Source organism: Oratosquilla oratoria, chromosome 25 (genome assembly GCF_046742065.1).
Source record: "Oratosquilla oratoria isolate Oo_2021 chromosome 25, ASM4674206v1, whole genome shotgun sequence".
Lineage (NCBI taxonomy): Eukaryota > Metazoa > Arthropoda > Malacostraca > Stomatopoda > Squillidae > Oratosquilla > Oratosquilla oratoria.
This window is the reverse complement of record NC_134801.1, coordinates 9,605,744-9,627,814: the sequence shown is the minus strand read 5'-3', so window position 1 is coordinate 9,627,814 and position 22,071 is coordinate 9,605,744. Positions and strand designations below refer to the sequence as shown.

General features: G+C 39.6%; 1 protein-coding gene across 4 annotated transcripts in view; it reads left to right on the top strand.

Moving 5' to 3' along the window:
- Nucleotides 1-22,071, top strand: part of LOC143038805 (uncharacterized) — a 283,401-nt gene that overhangs the window by 224,894 nt on the left and 36,436 nt on the right. For all 4 annotated transcript variants that reach the window (XM_076208350.1, XM_076208351.1, XM_076208348.1 and 1 more), the window contains one exon: nucleotides 12,618-16,658. In XM_076208350.1, coding sequence (XP_076064465.1) covers nucleotides 12,618-16,658 — 4,041 coding nt within the window. The remainder of the gene's footprint in view (nucleotides 1-12,617; nucleotides 16,659-22,071) is intronic.

The window sequence follows — 22,071 nt, the reverse complement described above, 5'->3', positions numbered from 1 at the left end:
TTTATTGAGGTCAATAAAAGTGGCATTTGCCTATTTCGACGAGGAAATGATAAAAGAAAATTTAACTACACTAATAAGACTAAAATTCGAATACACAGCAACACTATGGACACCCAGTACCAAAAAGAATATAAAAAAATTAGAATACAAAGAGCAACAACAAAACTGGCACCAACTCTTTCCAAAATGACATATGAACAAAGACTGTCCAAATTAGAATTACCAGTTCTGGAACAAAGAAGGGAAAGAGGAGACCTACTATCTATAGAATTATGAAGGGAATGGAAATCTTAGATAAGAATGATTTATTAAAATGGAACAATGGAAAAACAAGAGGACGTGAAAAGAAACTAAAAAAAGATAATTACTGAAGAGATCTAAAAAAAAAATAGCTTCACACAAAGTGATAGATACTTGGAACAAATTAGACAATAAAACAGTGTGTGCAAACACTATTCAAGATTTTAAGAAAAAACTTGATGCTGAGGGATACAAAGATGGGTCACCACGAGCATAGCTCCCTTCCTATATAATACAACTAGGTAAATACATGGGAATGGAGTCAGAAATGGGTAGTGGACTTTAACATTGAGAAACTTAGCATAATGGAATTTGGACAAATAAAAAAAGGATATCAGGAAAATATAAAATTGGTGCAAAGGAAGTAAATAAAGTGGGATCTGAAAAAGACCTGGGAGTGATCATCACAAAGGATATGTCCCCTGACAAATAAGTAAACAAAATTGTTGGTGAAACCTATAACTTGCTAAGATCAATAACAGTGACTTTTACTTACTTGGATGAAGAAATGGTAAAAAAAAAAAAAAAATACAAGTCACACTGATAAGGCCAAAATTGGAGTACACAGTGACACTATGATTCTAAATATAGTCAGTAGATCACCTCTTTCTCTTCTCTGCTCTAGTGTTGGTAGTTCCAGTTTCGATAAGCTTTGTATGTTAATTTGGAAAGAGCTGGTGCCAACTTTGTTGTTGCTCTCTGTATTCTTTCTAGTTTCCTTATATTCTTTTTAGTACTGGGTCACCATAGTGTTGCTGCATATTCCAGTTTTGGTCTAATCAATGTAACTAATATTTTTTTAATAATTTCTTCATCCAGATAGTCAAATGCCACTTTCATTGACCTTAATAGGTTGTAGGTTTCACCAACTATTTTGTTTATATGTTTATCCAGTGTCATATCTTTGCTGATTATTACTCTAAGGTTCCTTTCCGAGTGCACGTTTTTTATTTCTTCTTCACCAATTTTGTAATTTTTTGAAAGTCTGTTTTTGCTTTATCCAAACTCCATTATGCTACACTTCTTGATGTTGAAGTTCACCTCCAACTTTTGAGCCCATTTCCAGATTTTGTGTAGGTCTGAGTGTAATGAATCACAGTCCTCTTCTGTTCTTACTTTCTTTAATATTTTTTGTATCATCTGCAAAGGGTAGACAGAAAGGCACTGTGGGAGGTTATGCAGATATATGGGATAGGAGGAAAGCTTCTAGGAGCTTTCAAGAGTTTTAATGAGAGTAGTAGGGCTTGTGTCAGGATTAGAAATGGAGAGAGTGAGTGGTTCGAGGTAAAGGTGGGACTTCGTCAAGGATGCGTTATATCGCCCTGGCTGTTCAACTTATACATGGATGGGGTAGTGCAAGAGGTAAATGCAAGGGTAGTGGGTCAGGGATTGGAGATGGTTAAAGAAAATGGAGAAAAGTGGGAGGTGAGCCAGCTGTTGTTTGCTGACGACACTGCACTTGTGGCAGGATCGGAGGAGGGACTGAGGAAATTGGTGACAGAGTTTGGGAGAGTATGTGTTAGAAGAAAGCTAAAGATAAATGTGGGTAAAAGTAAGGTGATGAGATGTACAAGGGGTGAAAGTGGCAGTATACTGGAAGTAAGCATTAAGGGAGAGCGACTGGAGGAAGTGGATAGTTTTAGATACTTGGGTGCGAATGTGGCAGGAAAAGGTGAAGGTGGAGGTAGAATGTAGATTGAGAGAAGCGAGTAAATGCCTTGGTGGATTGAAGAGTGTAATGAGGAATAGACATTTGGGAATGGATGCTAAGAGGAGACTGTATGAAGGAGTGATTGTGCCAACAGCACTGTATGGGGCAGAAACATGGAACATAAGAGAGGAAGAGAGAAGGAGTTTGAATGTGTTTGAGATGAGGTGTCTGAGAAGTATGATGGGGGTTACTAGGCTAGATAGAGTGAGAAATGAGGAGGTGAGGATGAGAACAGGGGTGGAAAGGGAGTTGGGAGATAGGGTTGATGAAAGAGTATTAGGATGGTTTGAACACATGGAAAGAATGAGTGAAGAAAGACTAGTAAAAGAGGTATGGAAGGCAGATGTTGAGGGAGTGAACATGAGGGGACGTCCTAGGATGAGGTGGATGGATGGGGTGAAGGGGGCTTTGGGGAAGAGGGGAATGTCTGCTGAGGAAGGATGGGAGAGGACAGAAGACAGGGTGAATGGAGAATGGTTGTATATGGATGATGTTGTGATGCAGGAGGTGGAATGGGTGGGGGGATGGGGGTGAGGTAGTATGTGTGAGCAAAATTTGACGCAGCCCAAAGGGATTTCTCCCCGTCTTCTCCTTTTATGCATGGGGGGACGGAGAGGGGGGGGGGGTCACCGATTTAATGAAGCAGCCTTTCTGTGGATGTGCTGTGTCTTGCGAGACTGCTTCTGACCCAGGGCAGTGGACAAGGTGCAGGGATGACCCGTCATCCAGGAGGCGCTAAGATAAGAGGGAGGGTGGAGGGGTGTGGAGTGTATTCAGGGATGGAATGGGTGGGAATGATTTTATGCCTTTTCCTTTTTGGCTACCTCCCTTGTAAGGGGGAAAAAGCCTTGGTATATGTATATGTATGTATGCAAAGAAATCCATATAACATTCAACTCCATCATCCATGTCATTTATGTATATGGCAAACATGATTGGAGCCAGCACTGACTGTTGTGGAACACCACTTATCATTTCTTCCCATTTTGAGTATTTATCTCTGATTACTACCCTCATTTTTCTCTCAGTCAGGAAATCTTCCATCCATTCTAATAGATTACCTGTGATGCCACCATATTGATTCTAATTTTCTTATTAATTTCTTGTGTTGTACTTTAGCAAATGCCTTTTGTAGGTCTAGATAGGCACAGTCTGCCCATCCATCCCTCTCATCTATTATATCTATTAGTCTCAAGTAGAAGCAGATTAGGTTTGTTGTACATGATCTTCCTTGTCTAAATCCAAATTGGCTTGGGTTTAGTATAGATTTTTCTTCCAGGTGTTTAACCCATCTACTTTTGATCACTTTTTCACATATTTTAGCTACTGTGCTTGTTAGGGAGACTGGTCTGTAGTTAGTTGGATTTTCCTTGTTTCCTCCTTTATATATTGGTACAATGTTTGCATTTTTCCAGTCTTGTGGTACCTTTCCTTCTTTGAGCGAGTATTTGATTATAGTGTGTATTTTATCTATTAATTCCTCTATGCATTCCCTCAGTATCCAGTTTGCAATTCCATCTGTTCCATGCAATTTTCTAACATCAAGGTTTTTTATTTAGTTGCTGATTTCCTTCTTTGTTACAGTTATTTCCTTCAATGGGGGGATTTCTCTCTCTATTCCCTCACAATTAATGTTCTCAATTGTGAATGCTGATTTGAAGTGGTTGCTCATAACTTCTGCCATTTCTTGTTCTGTGTATTCATGGCTTCCTTGGCACAGCTTTTCTATTTCTTGTTTGTTTTTTAGTTTACCATTCACATATCTATAAAATAGTTTCTGTTCCTTGTATTTTTCTATTAGTTCTTTTTCATAATTTCTCTTTTCTTCTCTGCGAATTATTAAATAATCGTTTCTTAGGTTGATGTATGTTTGCCATTTGTTCTCTCTCTCTCTCTCTCTCTCTCTTTTTTTTTTTTTTATATTTTTCCAGGCTTTGTCTCTTATCCTTGGCTTCACTACATTTTTTGTTGTAACAGTTCTTTATGTATATTCTTTCTTGCTTTTGTTGTGGAACATATTTGATCACACCCTCATTATAAATTTCTCCTAGTATATTCTATTTCTCTTCCATCCTTGTTTCTTCATTTAGGAATTTTACCAGTCTGGGGTATTGGCTGCATGTTATTGTGGCAAAGTAGCATGCAGTTGATACTTTAGGGTCTATATGGGGTGCCCCTATGGACCAGAGCCTCACATCATTTTGTCTGTGATAGAGGAAAACTCTGTTCATAGAGAAATGATAACATTTTTATACTACGACTGTCCCTCAGTTATGCTGTCCCCCAACCCCTTGTTACTGTCCTGTACAATTTCTCTGAATATTCATTTCCTTTTTCGCCTACCTACCCTTTGGTGGGGGCAAAAAATACTGCCACCATGTATTTCCACTTGGATCATAAGAGGCGAGAAAAAAGGGATGGGGATTGAGACCAGGCATCCTTCTCCCTGTAGTCTCACAGGGGACATTCCTAAAAAAAGTAAAGGCATAAGAGGGTCTAGGAGTTTTCCAACCAGCACCCTAAGGTTTGGGTCTTTTAATGTGCATGGATGTGGTACAGATGAGAGTAAAAGGGAAGAGAAAGGTAGTATGTTTGTGAGAAGAAAGATAGATGTGTTGGCTTTGAGTGAAACTAAGTTGAAAGGGAAGGGCGAGTGTAAGTTTTGGGAGTGTAAGTGGGAGGTTATCAGGAGTGAAGAGAGGGCGAGGGAGAGAAGGGGTGGCTATACTAGTAAATGAAGAGATAGGTAAACGTGTAGTGGAGTGGAAGAAGGTTTCCTCAAGGACAATGTGGATGAAGGTGAAACTGGGAAAGGAGATGTGGGTTTTTGTAAGTACATATGGGGCTGGTAGTGAGAAGAGTGTAGAAGAAAGGGAGACTTTTTGGATAGATTTAAATGATTGCATAGAGGAATTAGGGAGAAATGTCAATGTAATAGTACTGGGAGACCTTAATGCTAGGGTAGGAAATGAACCAATTGACGGAGTGGTTGGGAAATGTGGAGTTCCAGGAAAAAATTGTAGTGGAGAGTTGATGGTGGAGATGTGTCTAGAAAGAGAGTTGATGATAGCAAATACAGTGTTTCGGAAGAAAGTCAAGCATAAGTACACATGGGAGAGGGTGATGGATGGAAGGGTGGTAGATAGATTTTTAATGGACTATGTAGTGGTAGATAGGAGTATAATAGGAAGAGTTAAGGATTTACATGTGCTAAAGGGAGAGAGTGGGGGAATATCAGATCATTTTTTGGTGGAAGGTAAGTTGAGAGTGGAGGATAGATGGAGAACGAGGAATAGGACAAAAGGTAGGGAGGTGCTTAGAGGGAACTCTTTAAATGAAAAGGAGAAGGAGTACAAGAAAAAGCTGAGAGAGGAGTGGGAGGTGAGTGAAGGATAGAGTAGAGCTAGGAGTGGAGGAGGAATGGGGATGGTTCAAGGAGGGAGTCACAAAGTGTGCAAAGATGGTGTGTGGAACAAGAAGGACAGGAGGAAATAGAAGGAAGGGTAGTGAATGGTGGGATGAGGAAACAAAGAAGGTTGTAGAAGAGAAGAAGCGAGCTTTCACAGATTGGGTACAAAATAGGACGAGGAAGTCATATGAGAGGTACAAAGAAAAGAAAAGAGAAGTAAAGCACAAGGTAAAGAAGGCAAAAAGGAGAGCAGATGTGAAATGGGGTAAGAGTATGACAGAAAATGTTGAAAGTAATAAAAAGATGTTTTGGAAAGAAATTAAGAGAGGAAGAGGAGGCGAATCAAGTAAAGAAGAAAAGGTAAAAGTTGCAAATGGAGAGATGATAATGGAAGAGAAGGCAATAAGGGGAAGATGGGCAGAATATTTTAGGGAGTTGCTAAATGTGAAGGAGGATAGGGAGGGAAAGATAGTTGCAGTGGGAAATGCTAAGAAAATGAGAGTGATGAGTGAGGAAAATGGAGGAGAAATAAGGAAGGATGAAGTGAAGGCAGTTGTTAAGATGATGAGAGCAGGCAAGGCACCTGGTCTGGATGGATGCCATGCAGAATGTCTAAAAAAAAGGACATACAGTGATGGTGGACTGGCTGATGAGGTTATTTAATGTTTGTTGAAGAGAGGGTAGAGTGCCGGAGGACTGGAGGAGTGCCTGTATAGTTCCACTTTACAAGGGAAAAGGGGACAAGTGTGAGTGTAGTAGTTTCAGAGGGATTAGCTTGTTAAGTGTAGTTGGGAAGGCTTATGGGAGGATCTTGATTGAGAGGATTAAGAGAGGAACAGGGAGTAATTGGTGAGGAACAGTGTGGTTTTAGGACAGGTAGAGGTTGTATAGATCAGGTCTTTGTGGTAAGACATATATGTGAGAAAGCTATAGGAAAGGGGAAGGATGTTTTTTGGGCTTTTATGGATCTGGAAAAGGCTTACGACAGGGTAGACAGAAAGGCACTGTGGGAGGTTTTGCAGATATACGGGATAGGAGGAAAGCTTCTAGGAGCTGTCAAGAGTTTTTACAAGAGTAGTAGAGCATGTGTCAGGATTGGAAATGGAGAGAGTGAGTGGTTCGAGGTAAAGGTGGGACTTGGTCAGGGATGCGTTATGTTACCCTGGCTGTTCAACTTATACATGGATGGGGTGGTGCGAGAGGTAAATGCAAGGGTGGTCGGTCAGGGATTGGAGATGGTTAAAGAAAATGGAGAAAAGTGGGAGGTGAGCCAGCTGTTGTTTGCTGACGACACTGCGCTTGTGGAAGGATTGGAGGAGGGACTGAGGAAGTTGGTGACAGAGTTTGGGAGAGTGTGTGAAAGAAGAAAGCTGAAGATAAATGTGGGTAAAAGTAAGGTGATGAGATGTACAAGGGGTGAAAGTGGCAGTAGACTGGAAGTGAGCATTAAGGGAGAGCGACTGGAGGAAGTGGATAGTTTTAGATACTTTGTGCAAATGTGGCAGGAAAAGGTGGAGTGAAGGTGGAGGTAGAATGTAGATTGAGAGAAGCGAGTAAATGCCCTGGTGGATTAAAAAGTATAATGAGGAATAGACATTTGGGAATGGATGCTAAGAGGAGACTGTATGAAGGAGTGATTGTGCCAACAGCACTGTATGGGGCAGAAACATGGAACATAAGAGAGGAAGAGAGAAGGAGTTTGAATGTGTTTGAGATGAGGTGTCTGAGAAGTATGATGGGGGTTACTAGGCTAGATAGAGTGAGAAATGAGGTGAGGAGGAGAACAGGGGTGGAAAGGGAGTTGGGAGACAGGGTTGATGAAAGAGTATTAAGATGGTTTGGACACATGAGTGAAGAAAGACTAGTAAAAGAGGTATGGAAGGCATATGTGGAGGGAGTGAACATGAGGGGACGTCCTAGGATGAGATGGATGAATGGGGTGAAGGGGGCTTTGGGGAAGAGGGAATGTCTGCTGAGGAAGGACGGGAGAGGACAGAAGATAGGGTGAATGGAGAATGGTTGTATATGGATGATGCTGTGATGCATGAGGTGGAATGGGTGGGGGGATGGAGGGTGAGGTAGTATGTATGAGCAAAATTTGACGCAGCCTGAAGGTATTTCTCCCCGTCTTGTAACCTTTTTGGTTTGTGTAGGCTACATAAGGAGGACTTAATGTGGGCGAGATAAACTCCAAAAGGGGAGTTTTCTTCTATTAATAATGAAGGCAATCTGGTTAATAAACTACAAATGGGCCCTATGGGCTAAATACTCGTACAATAAGTGCCAGGCCTTGACCTAGGTCACAATTGGCTGGCAGCCTCTCGGTCTGCCTAGCTCTGGCGTCTGGCCGGTAGACTCTTCACCTACCCAACTCTTGGCCCTCGTGACATGGGTGTTATAGGTTATATAGGGGGGTTAGTGGGTTGTTGTAACTAAAAGCGTTAGTCTCGCTATCCTATGCATTGGGGTCAGTTATATGAGGGTTAGTCCTATAGTTGGTGGATGTTAGGTATATTATATATATGTTAGTTTATGGGTAATATATTAGGGCAGTTATAATAAAGGATTTTTGATAGCTTAGTCTGGTGACATTGGGTATCTATATCTTGTTTGTCTTGAAATGTGCTGCGTTAGATGTATGTTCTGGGAAATGCAAGGTTAGCAAGAGGGAGTCTCTCTATGTTGCAAGCGTGTGGATCACGTGCGTGGTGGGTGATGGTTAGTAATGGTTACAGTCTTCTCCATTTATGCATGGGGGAACAGAGAGGGGGGGGGTCGCCGATTTAATGAAGCGGCCTTGCTGTGGATGTGCTGTGTCTTGCGACACTGCCTCTGACCCAGGGCAGTGGACAAGGTGCAGGGATGACCCGTCATCAAGGAGGTGCTAAGATAAGAGGGAGAGTGGAGGGGAGTGGAGTGTATTTAGGGATGGAATGGGTGGGAATGATTTTATGCCTTTTTCTTTTTGGCTACCTCCCTTGTAAAGGGGAAAAAGCCTTGGTATATGTATGTATGTATGTATGTAACAGTTTGCATTACGAAAGAATTTGTTGAGTTTCTCAAAATTCATTTTGTTGTACATTGGTCTTCCTATTCTATGTTTCTCATTTCTTCTTAGGTGTATTTGTTCTTTTAGTTTGAATTCTATCAGTACATGGTCACTCTTTCCTAATGGTGTTTTGTAATCTATTCTGTGGTGTGATGATGAAGCACAGAAGGTTGTAAAAGAGAAGACACAAGCATTCGCAGATTGGTTGCAAAATAGGACAAAAGAATCATAAGAAAGGTATAAAGAAAAGAGAAGAGAAGTAAAGCATAAGAAAAAGGAGGCAAAAAGTAGAGCAGATGTTAGATGGGGTAAGAGTATGACAAAGTTTTGAAAGTAATAAAAAAGATGTTATGGAAGGAAATTAAGAGAGGAAGGGGAAACAAATCAAGTAGAGAAGAAAAGGTAAAAGGTGCAGATGGGGAGATGATAATAGAGGAGACAATGGTAAGAGGAAGATGGGCAGAATATTTTAGGGAGTTGCTAAATGTGAAGGAGGATAGGGAGGGGAAGGTAGTTGCAGTGGGAGGTACTAAGAAAATGATAGTGATGAATGAGGAAAATGGAGGAGAAAGAAGACAAGATGAGGTGAAAGCAATTATTAAGATGATGAGTGCAGGTAAGGCATTTGGGTTAGAGTGGGGGTCATGTGGAGTGTCTAAAAGGGATATACAGTGATGGTGGATGGCCTGTATAGTTCCACTTTACAAGGGAAAAGGGGACAAATGTACTGAATGTAGGTGGGAAGGCTTATGTGAGGGTTTTGATTGAGAGGATTAGGAGAAGAACAGAGGGAGTAAGTAGTGAGGAACAATGTGGGTTTAGGAAAGGTAGGGGTTATGTGGCTCAGATTTTTGTCATAAGGCAGATGTGTTAGAAAGCTGTAGGAAAAGGTAAAGATTTTTTGGGGGCCATTATGGATTTGAAAAAGGCTTATGACAGGGTAGGCAGGAAGGCATTGTGGGAGGTATTGTAGATATATGGGATAGGAGGAAAGCTGTTAAGAGTAGTCAAGATTTTTTACGAGAGTAGTAGAGCCTATGTTAGAATTAGAAATGGAGAGAGTGAGTGGTTTGAGGTAAAGGTGGGACTTTGCCAGGAATGTGTCATGTTGCCATGACTATTCAATTTTTACATGGATTGGGTGGTGTGAGAGGTAAATGCAAGGGTAATGGGCTGGGGATTTGAGATGGTTAAAGAAAATGGAGGAAAATGGGAGATAAGCCAGTTGTTATTTGCTGATGACAATTTGCTTATAGTAGGAAGATAAATGTGGGTAAAAGTAAGGTGACAAAATGTACAAGGGGAGAGGATGGCAGTAAATTAGAAGTGAATATTAAGGGAGAGAGGCTGGAGGAAGTGGATAGCTTTAGTTACTTGGGTGCAAATATGGTGGGAAAGGGAGTGAAGGTGGAGGTAGAATGTAGATTGAGAGAAGCAAGTAAATGCCGTGGTGAATTAAAAAGTGTAATGAGAAATAGACATTTGTGAATGGATGCTAAGTGGAGATTGTATGAAGGGGTGATTGTGATGATAGCACTGTATGGGACAGAAACATGGAATATAAGAGAGGAAGAGTTTAAATGCACTTGAGATGAAATACCTGAGAAGTATGGTAGGGGTTACTATGGTGGATAGAGTGAGAAACAAGGAGTTGAGTGGGGTGGAAAGGGAGTTGGGAGATAGGGTTGATGAAAGAGTATTGGGATGGTTTGGACACATGGAAAGAATGAGTGAAGTAAGATTAGTAAAAGAAGTGTGGAATGCAGAGGTGGGTGGAGTGAACATGAGGGGGCAACCAAGGATGAGATGGATGGATGGGGTAAAAGGGGCATTGGGAAAGAGGGGGATGTCTGTTGAAGAAGGAAGGGAGAAAACAGATGATAGAGGTGAGTGGAGAATGGTTGTGTATGGATGATGCTGTGATGTATTGAAAGGAGTGGGTGGGGGATGGGGGTGTGAGAGAGTATGTGTGAATGATATTTTGATGCAGCCTGAAGGAATTTCTCCCCATTTGCTCTTTTTCTGCATGAAGGGATGGAGAGGGGGGTCGCTGATTAAATGAAGTGGCCTTGCAGTGGATGTGCTGTCTTGCTGCATTGCTTCTGACCCAGGGCAGTGAGTGAGATGCAGGGATGGCTCATCATCCAGGAGGAGGCAAGAAAAGAGGGAGGGAGGGAGGGAGGGGTGGCAATGGGAGTGGAGTATGTGGGGATGAAATGGGTGGGAGTCGATTTATGCCTTTGACCTTGACTACCTCCCTTGGAAGGGAGAAAAAGCCCTTGGTATATGTATGTATGTACTCCAAACTTCCCAACCACTCCATCTATTGGTTCATCCCCTACTCTAGCATTGAGATCTCCCAGTACCACCACATTGACATTCCTCCCAAAACTCTCTAAGCTCTCTTTTAAATCTGTCCCAAAAGCCTCCCTTTCCTCTTCACTCTTCTCACTACCAGGCCCAATGCACTTACAAAAATCCACATCTCCTCTCCCAGTTTCACCTTCATATTAACCTTGAAGATATTTCTTTCCACTCCACCACACACTTTACTATCTCCTCACTAGCCGAGCACCCCTTCCCTCCCTCATCCTCTCCTCACTCCTGACACCCTCCCCACTGTACTCCCAAACTCAAAATCACCCCTCCCTTTCAACTTAGTTTCACTTAATGCCAACACATGCATCATTCTTCTCACAAACATACTTCCTATCTCTTCCCTTTTACTCTCATCTTACCGTACCCACAAATGTTAAAAGATGCAAGCCTTAGGGTTCTGACTGTAAATCCCTCATACCTTGACTTCTCATAGGATAGGGTTACAGAGAGCGGGATACCAAGTCCCATCACTCCATTCCACTTTATCTCTGTTCCACAATATCAAAGTGTTATATATATGAATATATAGCTACCTCCCTTATAAGGGGGAAAAAGTTCTTGGTAGATAGATGGGTAAATATATATTTACATTATACTGTATATGTATTTATCTAGTTGTATTATATGGGAAGGGGAGCTATGCTTGTGGTGACCCTTCTTTGTATCTCGCGACATCTCTAGTCTGTTCTTAAATTCTTGTATGGTGTTTGCACACACTATTGTTTTGTCCAATTTGTTCTTGACATCCACCACTGTATTGATTTTTTTTTTTTTTCCAGATCTCTTCTATAACTATCCTTTTTGAGTTTCTATTCATGTCCCCTTGTTTTTCTTCTACCCCACTTTAATAACTCTTTTCTAACAAGGACTTCCATGCCTTTCATGAATCTGTAAATGGCCAATAGATCTCCTCTTTCTCTTCTTTGTTCCAGGGTTGGTAGTTCGAGTTTAGACAATCTTTGTATGTCAATTTTGAAAGTGTTGGGGCCATCTTTGTCATTGCTCTTTGGATTCTTTCTATTTGCCTTATATTCTTTTTTTTTATTTACCTAGTTGTATTTACCTAGTTATACGGGAAGAGAGCTATGCTTGTAGTACCCATCTTTGTATCTTTCAGCATCTAGTTTGTTCTTAAATTCTTGTATAGTTTTTGCATACACTAATGCCTCATCCAATTTGATATATAGATATATGTGCATACATACATGTGAAAGGGCCTTTTTCCCTATATAATGGAGTGATCAAATTGAATCATATGCCCTATCCCACATCCATCCAAAACCTGTTCATCACCACTCCCATCCTAATGCCTTGTGGATGAAAGGTCACTGTTTGGGTCAAAGGCAGTGGAGCAAGAGAATGCCTCCAAAGCAAGACCCAACAGCCAGAGCTAGCTTACAGTCACTAATGCTCCTCATCCACTCAAAAAATTTACAGAGTAAACAAGAATATCCCCTTATGTTATTCAACCATTTACAAAAACATTCATTATTATTTTTTGCACCCTTCCTAGCTGGGCAGACATTCCTTTTGTATCCAGTGCCCCTTTTACCCCATCCAACCACCTTATATTTGTTATTCCACTCAGTGAATAGAGACTGATTTTCTTCTCCCAAAAAATCTCTTTATGTGGTGATCTTGAAGTTGAAGTAAATTTTGTATGATTAAGTAACATTTTGTCTTTCAAGAGAAATATCAGCATTATGCACTGATCATCCTGTAGTTGAAATAATTTTTTTAATGATTTATTAATTTTTTATATCTTTCAGGAAAAATATCAGGATTATGCACTGAATACTCTCAAATGGGCTCAAGAACTCTCTGGCTTCACCAGATATCAGAGTAACATGTGGCATTCTGATCTGCTCTCTGTAGTACTTACAGCAGCTTTCAATGTTGGTGGCTGTTCAGAAGCTGCTTCCTGTGTAGCTGCTGTTGCAGGTGATGTTTCTCTGCTTCCATGTCTTTTACAAGACAAAGCACAACGACTTATGGACTATTGGAGAGAGCTTTCTGTCAGCCAGGATGAGGCAGTAACCATATTGAGCCACATAAAGCACAGATCATCTCCAAATAAAAACATGAAAAGCAGGACAGAGGAGTCAAGTGTTGGTGAAGTCACAATGTTTGAACTATATGAAAAAGCTTGTAAAGATCATCACTCAGATTGTACGGAAGAACTGAGATTAAACAACATTATACTTTGGGAAGAACATACCAGTATGGTGCTATTGCTTGCTAGTCTGACATTTGTAAAAGATAATGAAGTTGTAGACCAAGCTTCTTTGTTTCGACCCCTTTTAGTTCAGTATGGAAGAGTGTTAAGGGAGAAGGAATTTCACAGCTTGATAATTGCTCATGAAATTATGAGGCAGTTTTATAGTAGAGGAAAGAATGATGCTGAACAGGTGCCTACATTTAGCACAAATGATTCTTTATGTATGTTAACTTTATCTAATATGACCTCTCATACATCTGAAGATCAAAGTGAGAGTAAAGGCCTTTTTCGTAGTTTAAGTAAGAGAAGACTTCATCAAGGAGCAACAGGCAGTGTAACCCTTCAGATTCATAACAGGTCTAAAACTTTGAGAAATTCAAGCCCAAGGTCTCTTAACAGGTTTAGAAAAGGTAGGCAATCACAGAGCCTGTCCAGAGGAAGAAGCCTATCCCCAAGGTCAAGGAAAGAAAGGAAGAGGTTGTCAAGAGCTTCCTTTCATTTAGGTTCTAGTGACAGATCATCCAGCTCAAAAAGACCTGAGAAGGTTATGGTTAATCCTCATTTGTTACTAGAGGAAGTGATTGATATCCTAGAGAAGGAATATGATGTTCAGCGTTTGATACCGCAGGAAACCTTGGGACTTGTTCTCTGGATTATGAGTTCTGAGAGAAAATTTGTCAATTTGGATATGGGGAATTTAGTCAAATGGGATCCAAAAGACCTCTCCCATATGAGTAAGGATAGTAATGAAGATAGAAAATTGTATGATAATTTGGGATCCACCCTGAAGGTGAATATTGACAACATGAGTGTACTTAAAGGTTTGATATTTTCTAATCTTCAATTTGATTACATTGATCCTTTAAAATCAGAAACAGGGGAATTAAGTATGGATGAAAAGTCATTGAAGAATGAAAGAAAAGTGAATCTAACTAAGAGAATGGAAAATAAAGACAAACTAAAGAAACATTTGTCATATGTAGTTCATCAAGATGGAGAGGATACTATTGATCAGGAAGTACTTAGTAAAGATAGGGTAGAGTCCAATGGAAAAGAAGCAGAAGCAATAGGAATGGAAATAACTGATGGTCCCGGTAAACCATTCAGTTCAAAAACTGAAAATGTTGGATTGCATAGTAGTAAAAACTCAACCAATGTTGAAGAGGATGTGGATAATTTTGAAGGATATCCTGAGAGCCAGCCAGATAATACCAGTGATAGAACTAAAGCTGCTTTATTTGCTGAACATGGAAATGAGGAACAAATAAAGAAAGAGCAGATGCAGGAATTTTCTAGTGAAGAAGCAGTAGCTGAGGAACTAGAAGTGCACCAGGTAGTGGATACCACTTCAATTAAGGAGCATACACATGAAAAGCAAGATAAAGAATTACCCATGGAACCTAAATCATCCATACATGCAAATGTAGAAAAACAAAAGGTAGAACTAAGAAGAGAAGAAGCTGTGAAGGAAAATTTATCTTTGCAGTCAAGAAGAGCTTGTGAACAGGGTAAGAATGAAGGACAACATGAGAGTCAGACAGTATTTGGGGGAAACATTCGATCAGCAGTGCAGAATGAACTCCAGACCATTTTGCAGGTACAACAAGCTGGTATTATTGCAATGATGGATGCAGTAAAAATTATGCAGAGAGGTAGTGAACATGGTATTAGTCATGTATGTGATGAAATGGCCTTTGCTCAATCAAATGGGCAAATATTTGAAAGGGGCAACAGAAGAGTAAGATCAGATAATGGAGGGACTAAGGATATCCAGAAACCACAAAAAGAAAGAGATATTGAAGGAGGCATGAGAATGGATGTTTCAGTGCAAGTTTCTCCCACAGCAAATACATGGAAGCCATTCAGACTTAGTCAAGAGTCGTCCAAAAAAACATCACAGAAAATTATTCAAGTTCAGGAGGCAGACAAAACAAAGACTGTGAAAGATATTGAAGGGCATAGGAGAAAAAAGATGTTTCTTTGTAGTAAAGCCTCACAACCTCAGACTTTCTCAAATAATAGTGTACAGCAGGACTTTGCAATAGGAAGTAATAATGTGCCTGAGGTAAGCTCACTGGACCCAGTAGATGATACTTTAGATGACATCACTCTTCCAGATTCACTTCATGCTTCTGACCTTGAAGAAGAAGTAGGCAACATAGACAGTTCACTTAATAAATATATGCAGATAGGACAAGTATCTGGAGGAACTTATGATATAAGACTTGACCATCAAATAGCTGGGATGAAAAGTGTAAGATCCAAAACCTTGGATCCCCAAAATGAGGTATTCAGACCTCAGCCACCTGACTACAGAAGACATCTGCTGTGGAATCAAGAGCATCTGCATTTAAGAAAAATACCTATAAAAGTTCAACCAAGGAATTCACAAGAACTTGAAGGTAAAATCAAGAAGGAAAAAGTGAACATACCTGCAGGTTATGCATTTACTGGAAATAAAAGAGAAGTTATGATGTCGAAGCCATTTAAGCTCTTGGCTCTTCCCAAGAGCCATAGCAAAGGAGATGAAAAAATAAATAAACCAATGATACTAAAGAAGTTGCCAACAATGGAAAAAGAAACTATGAAATCTAGAAAAGATTCAGAGAAAAAAAGGGTCATGTTACAGGAAAAAGATATTGATTTGAGAAATCACATTGAAGATGATATTAAACATGGGTATAACTCAGCCATGGTTAACTTTAAGCCTATGCAAGTCCCTAAAGTTCTGCCAAACAAGGCAAAATCAAGCATGTCACTCAGATTTCTTGAACCAAGTGAGGTTATGGCTTTCTATGAGGCTAACTTACAACATCAAAAATCAAAGGCTTTCAGAAAGCTGAAGATAGAGCCAGTAACTCAAAGGAAAGAGCTTGTATCTCAAAGAAAAGAGCCAATGCCTCAGAAAAAAGAATTTGTTTCTCAGGAAAAAAAGAAAACTGATAGACATGATGACAATAAAAATGGTCACAGAGACAAATCATTATCTAAACTAGGTAAACATTTCTTAGACCAAGTGGAGGATTATGCCAAACAATACAAGAGGGTAACTGAACAGTATCATCTAACAGACAATAGTGGTGAAATGAACCTTGTAGCTAATGAAGGCAAGGCAACTCAAGATCAGAGTAGGACAGTAACCAATGCTGTTCTTCAGTATGTTGCAACACAAAAGGTTAACATTGCTCCTGAACCACATTTACAAGAAGAAAAGGAAACTCAGACTGCAGTTGATGCTTCTGTTGTGAAAATTGGTACTTCTACAAATAGATTAGTTAGACAAAAAGGTGGTTTTGATGAGGATGAAGTGAATGAACCTGATAAAAATGAAAATTCTCCAAGAATGGATTTGGGTCTAGCAGAGGCAAGCAGAAGAGAAACAGATACTTTGGAGGAAGAACTTGTCATGACATCAAATTTGGCAATTTCAAGACAAAAGTATTCCTATGGAAAAATGTCAGATATCGAAGAGCCATGTAGAACGAGACATACTGCAAAAGAAGAACCTGCTACATCAAATGCAGTGAACATAGAACCAGAAGATTCCCTTCCTTCAGATAATGTTGCTCTGCTTTTGCCTTCATGTGAAGAGGTATGAATGATTTTATATTATTTGTTTTGAAATTTAGAGTAATTGTTATATTAATTCTAAAGTGGGTCATATTGGCACAAATCTGTGACATATACCTTCATACATCAGTACTGAGGTATTGACTACACAGTTGTATGCAGTCAATACCGTAGGGACTTGAGAGGCGCCCCCATGGACAAAAGACACAGAAATTATCTATGTCAGAGACAGATCTCTAATCATATAGGAATACAGTGCCACTTTTTTTTTTTGCTGTCTCCCTTTACCATTCCAGATTTCTGCCTCTTACTTTTTTTGTGGGCAAAAGTACATACATATACCAAATGTTTTTTTCCCCTTATAAGGGAGGTAACCAAAAAACAAAGGCATAAAAATCACTCCCACCCATTCCATCCCCATCACACTCCACTCCCCTCCACCCTCTTCCCTCCCTCTTATCTTGGCGCCTCCTGGATGATGGGTCATCCCTGCATCTTGCCCACTGCCCTGGGTCAGAAGCAGTGTCAATAGACACAGTACATCCACAGCAAGGCAACTTCCCCCCTCTCCATCCCCTCATGCAGAAAAGGAGAAGACAGGGAGAAACCCCTTCGGGCTGTGTCAAATTATTTCTCACACATGCTCCCTCACCCCCCATCCCCCACCCATTCCACCTCATGCATCACATCATCATCCATATACAACCATTCTCTATTCACCCGTCTTCTGTCATCTCCCGTCCTTCCTCAACAGACATTCCCCTCTTTCTTAAAGCCCCTTTTACCCCATTGATCCATTTCATCCTAGGTTGACTCCTCATGTTCTCTCCTTCCACATCTCTTTTAATAGTCTTTCTTCACTCATTCTTTCTACATGTCCAAACTATCCCAATACTCTTTCATCAACCCTATTTCCCAACTCCCTTTCCACCCCCATTCTCCTCCTCACCTCCTCATTTCTCATTCTATCCAGTCTAGTAACCCCTGTCATACTTCTCAGAAACCTCATCTCAGACACATTCAAACTTCTCCTCTCTTCCCCCCTTATGTTCCATGTTTCTGCCCCATACAGTGCTATCAGCACAATCGCTCTGTCATACAATCTCCTCTTAGCATCCATTCCCAGATGTCTATTTCTCATTACACTTTTTAATCCACCAAGGCATTTACTCGCTTCTCTCAATCTACATTCTACCTCCACTCCTCCATTTCCTGCCACATTCACACCCAAGTATCTAAAACTATCCACTTCCTCCAGTCTCTCTCCCATAATACTCACTTCCAGTCTGCTGCCACTTTCTCCCCTTGTACATCTCATCACCTTACTTTTACCCACATTTATCTTCAACTTACTTCTTTCACATGCCTTCCCAAACTCTTTCACTAACTTCCTCAATCCCTCCTCTGATCCTGCTACAAGTGCAGTGTCATCTGCAAACAACAGCTGGCTTATCTCCCATTTTTCTTCATTTTCTTTAACCATTCAATCCCTGACCCACTACCCTTGCATTTACTTATTGCACCACCCCATTCATGTATAAATTGAACAGCCATGGCAATATAACACATCCCTGATGAAGTCCCACCTTAACCTCAAACCACTCACTCTCTCCATTTCTAATCCTGACACATGCTCTACTACTCTCATAAAAACTCTTGACAGCTCCTAAAAGCTTCCCTCCTATCCCATATATCTGCAAAACCTCCCACAGTGCCTTCCTGTCTATCCTGTCATAAGCCTTTTCCAGATCCATAAAAGCCCAAAAAAACATCCTTACCTTTTCCTAAAGCATTCTCACATATCTGTCTTACCACAAAAACCTGATCTATGCAACCCCTACCTGTCCTAAACCCACACTGTTCCTCACTAATTACTCCCTCTGTTCCTCTCCTAATCCTCTTAATCAAAACCCTCCCATAAGCCCTCCCAACTATACTTACAAGCTGATCCCTCTGAAACTACTACACTCACACTTGTCCCCTTTTCCCTTGTAAAGTGGAACTATACAGGCACTCCTCCAGTCCTCCGGCACTCTACCCTCTCTTAACCCCTTCCATACGGTGCCGCACACGTAGGCGTCATGGGGAGCGAGTGTATTCGCAAGGCTGCCATATCGGCGTCTTGATTATATTTATTGTAGTCGCCCCTCCATAATGACATTCTTTCTAATTCTTTTGTAATCGCATTTTCTATGGTTATCAAAATTCACGGGTGAAGAGAGAACGATCGATATAAGCGGTGACTATATTTTATGATGCGAGTATTATTACGACACGTCGTACGGCTGGCATTGGTTGCTGCCACCGAGATCTAAGTCCATGACGCCTACGTGTGCGGCACCGTATGGAAGGGGTTAAACAAACATTAAATAACCTCACCAACCAATCCACCATCACTGTACCTCCTTTTTTTCAGACATTTTACATGACATCCATCCAACCCAGGTGCCTTACCTGCTTTTATCATCTTAACAACTGCCTTCACTTCATCTTTCCTTACTTCTCCATTTTCCTCACTCATCACCCTCATTTTCTTAGCACTTCCCACTGCAACTACCCTTTCCTCCCTATCCTCCTTCACATTTAGCAATTCCCTAAAATACTTTGCCCATCTTTCTCTTACTGCCTTCTCTTCCATTATCATCTCTCCATCTACACCTTTTACCTTTTCTTCTCTACTTGATTCACCTCCCCTTCCTCTCTTAATTTCTTTCCAAAACATCTTTTTATTACTTTCAAAATTTTCTTTCATACTCTCACCCCATTTCACATCTCTCCTCTTTGCCTCCTTTATGTTATGCTTTACTTTTCTTCTCTTTTCTTTGTACCTCTCACATGATTCCCTCATCCTATTTTGTAACCAGTCTGTGAAAGCTCACATCTTCTCTTCTACAACCTTCTTTGCTTCCTCATCCTACCACTCACTACCTTTCCTTCTATTTCCTCCTATTCTCCTTGTTCCACACACTATATGAATAGGAACGAGGCATTAAAGAAAGAGATGAAGGATCAAATGCAGGCAGTGACCAAGAAAGTGGAAGAGAAGATCAAAGAAAAGGACTTCCAAGAAATAAAGAAACAGTGGAAAGTAGAACAGGAAAGTAAAAAATTATTTTTTAAAAGAAATAGTGGAGCAACAGGTGAAGGAAAATGCTAAGGAAATGGTAATCCAAGTAAATAAAGAGAAAGGTAATTTGGTCAGGGACACAGTGGATAAAAAAAGATCCATTGTAATGTATGGTATTAAAGATGATGTTCCTAGATATCAGAGAGAAAAAAAAGGAGAAAGAGATCGCTAAAGAAATTCTGAAAGAGATTCAAGAGGAAGGACAAAGTATAGATAAAGAAATTGAGGAGACATATAGAATAGGAAGTTACTCAAAAGAAAAACAATATAGGCCACTAAAAGTGAAACTCAAGTCACAAATGATTACAGAGGAAGTACTTTCTAGAACAATAAAACTAGCAAATAATGAACACTACAAAAATGTATGGATGAAAAAGAAATGAGTGATGAAAAAAAAAAAAAAGGAACTTAGAAATGAAGCAAAGAAATGAGTGATGAAAAAAGAAAAGAAAAGGAACTTAGAAATGAAGCAAATGAAAAAAATTAAAAGAGAACTGAGACTGAAAAGATTTTTTTTGGGGGGGAGTGGTGGACCTGAGGCTGAGAAAATGGTATATCAAGAAAAAGGAAACAAAGTAGACAGAAAAAGACGAGAAAGGGAAAGAAATTAAAGTTAGCCTATACCAACATAGATGGAATTATTTCAGGACTGAATGAATTAAATGACTTAATGGCATTAGAAAAACCAGACTCAATGGGAATAGTAGAAACTAGATTAAAAAGTACTCTACCACCAAATACTGTGGGACAAGGTCTATACAACTGTTGGACAAAGAAAGGAAAAACAAGGTGGGGGAGTATTATTTTTGACTAGGAAAGACTTAAATGTGACAAAGATAACAGAAGGAAAAAACAATATAGAATCAATTATGATAAAAGTTGAAAGCAATTACATGAAAAGTAGAAAATTTGTAGTAGTGTATGTGCCCCCCAAAACACAGTCCTGGACAGAAAGAAATCATTCCAAACTGTTGGAAGATACAAATATGAACTAACTAATATACTGAAAGAAAGAGGAAATATAGTAATTATGGGTGATTTTAATTCAAAACAAATATGTTAGGAAGAAATGACAGTGAAGGGTGTAGAAGACCTATGGGGCAACATACTACTCGATATGACCTTTGAATACACTATGATTTGGTGGATAAAAGAAAATACCAGATACAGAAACAAAGAGGAACCATCGATACTGGATTTAATACTTATGTCAGAACCTGAAGTTGTGGACAGAATTGATTACAGAACTCCAATAGGAAAGAGTGACCATGTACTAATAGAATTCAAACTAAAAGAGCAAATGGACTTAAGAAGAAATGAAAAACATAGAAAAGGAAGACTAATGTACAACAAAACGAATTTTGAGAAACTCGGAAAATTCTTTTGTAATGCAAACTGGGAAAAATTCCTAAATTAGGAAACAAGGATGGAAGAGAAATGGAATATACTAAAAGAAATTTATAATGAGGGAGTGAACAAATATGTACCACAACAAAAGCAAGAGTATACATAAAAAAATTGTACAACAAAAGTATGTAGTGAAGGTAAGGATAGAAGAGACAAAGCTTGGAAAAGATGAAAAAAAAAAAAAAAATAGATAAAAAGATATAAGAGCAAATATCAAACACACATCAAACTAAAAAATGATTATGTGAACATATGCAGAGATGGAAAGAGAAACTGTGAAATAGAAATAATAGAAAAATGCAAGGAACAACCTAAACTATTTTACAGGTATGTAAATGGTAAACTAAAAAATAAACAATAATGGAAAAGCTGTCCCAGGGAAATTATGAATATACAGAAGAACTAAAAATGGCTGAAATTATGAGCAATCATTTTAAATCAGTATTCACAATTGAAAATTCACCTAACTGTGAGAGAAATCCCCCCAATGAAGGAAATAACTGTAACACAGAAGAAAATTAGTGACCAAATAAAAAACCTTGATGTCAGAAAATCGCATGGTCTGGGTGGAATTGTAAATTGGATACTGAAAGAATGCATAGAGGAGTTGACGGTCAAAATATACAAAATAATTAAAAACTCAAAGAAGGAAAGGTACCACAGGACTGGAAAAATGCAAATATTGTACCAATATATAAAGGAGGAAACAAGGAAGATCCAACCAACAACAGACCGGTCTCCTTACAAGCACAGTAGCAAAAATATGTGAAAAAGTTATCAAAAGTTGATGGGTTATACATCTGGAAGAAAAAACTATACCGAATTCAAATCAATTTGGATTTAGACAAGGAAGATCATGTACAACAAACCTGATCTGCTTTTATTTGAGACTAATAGAAAT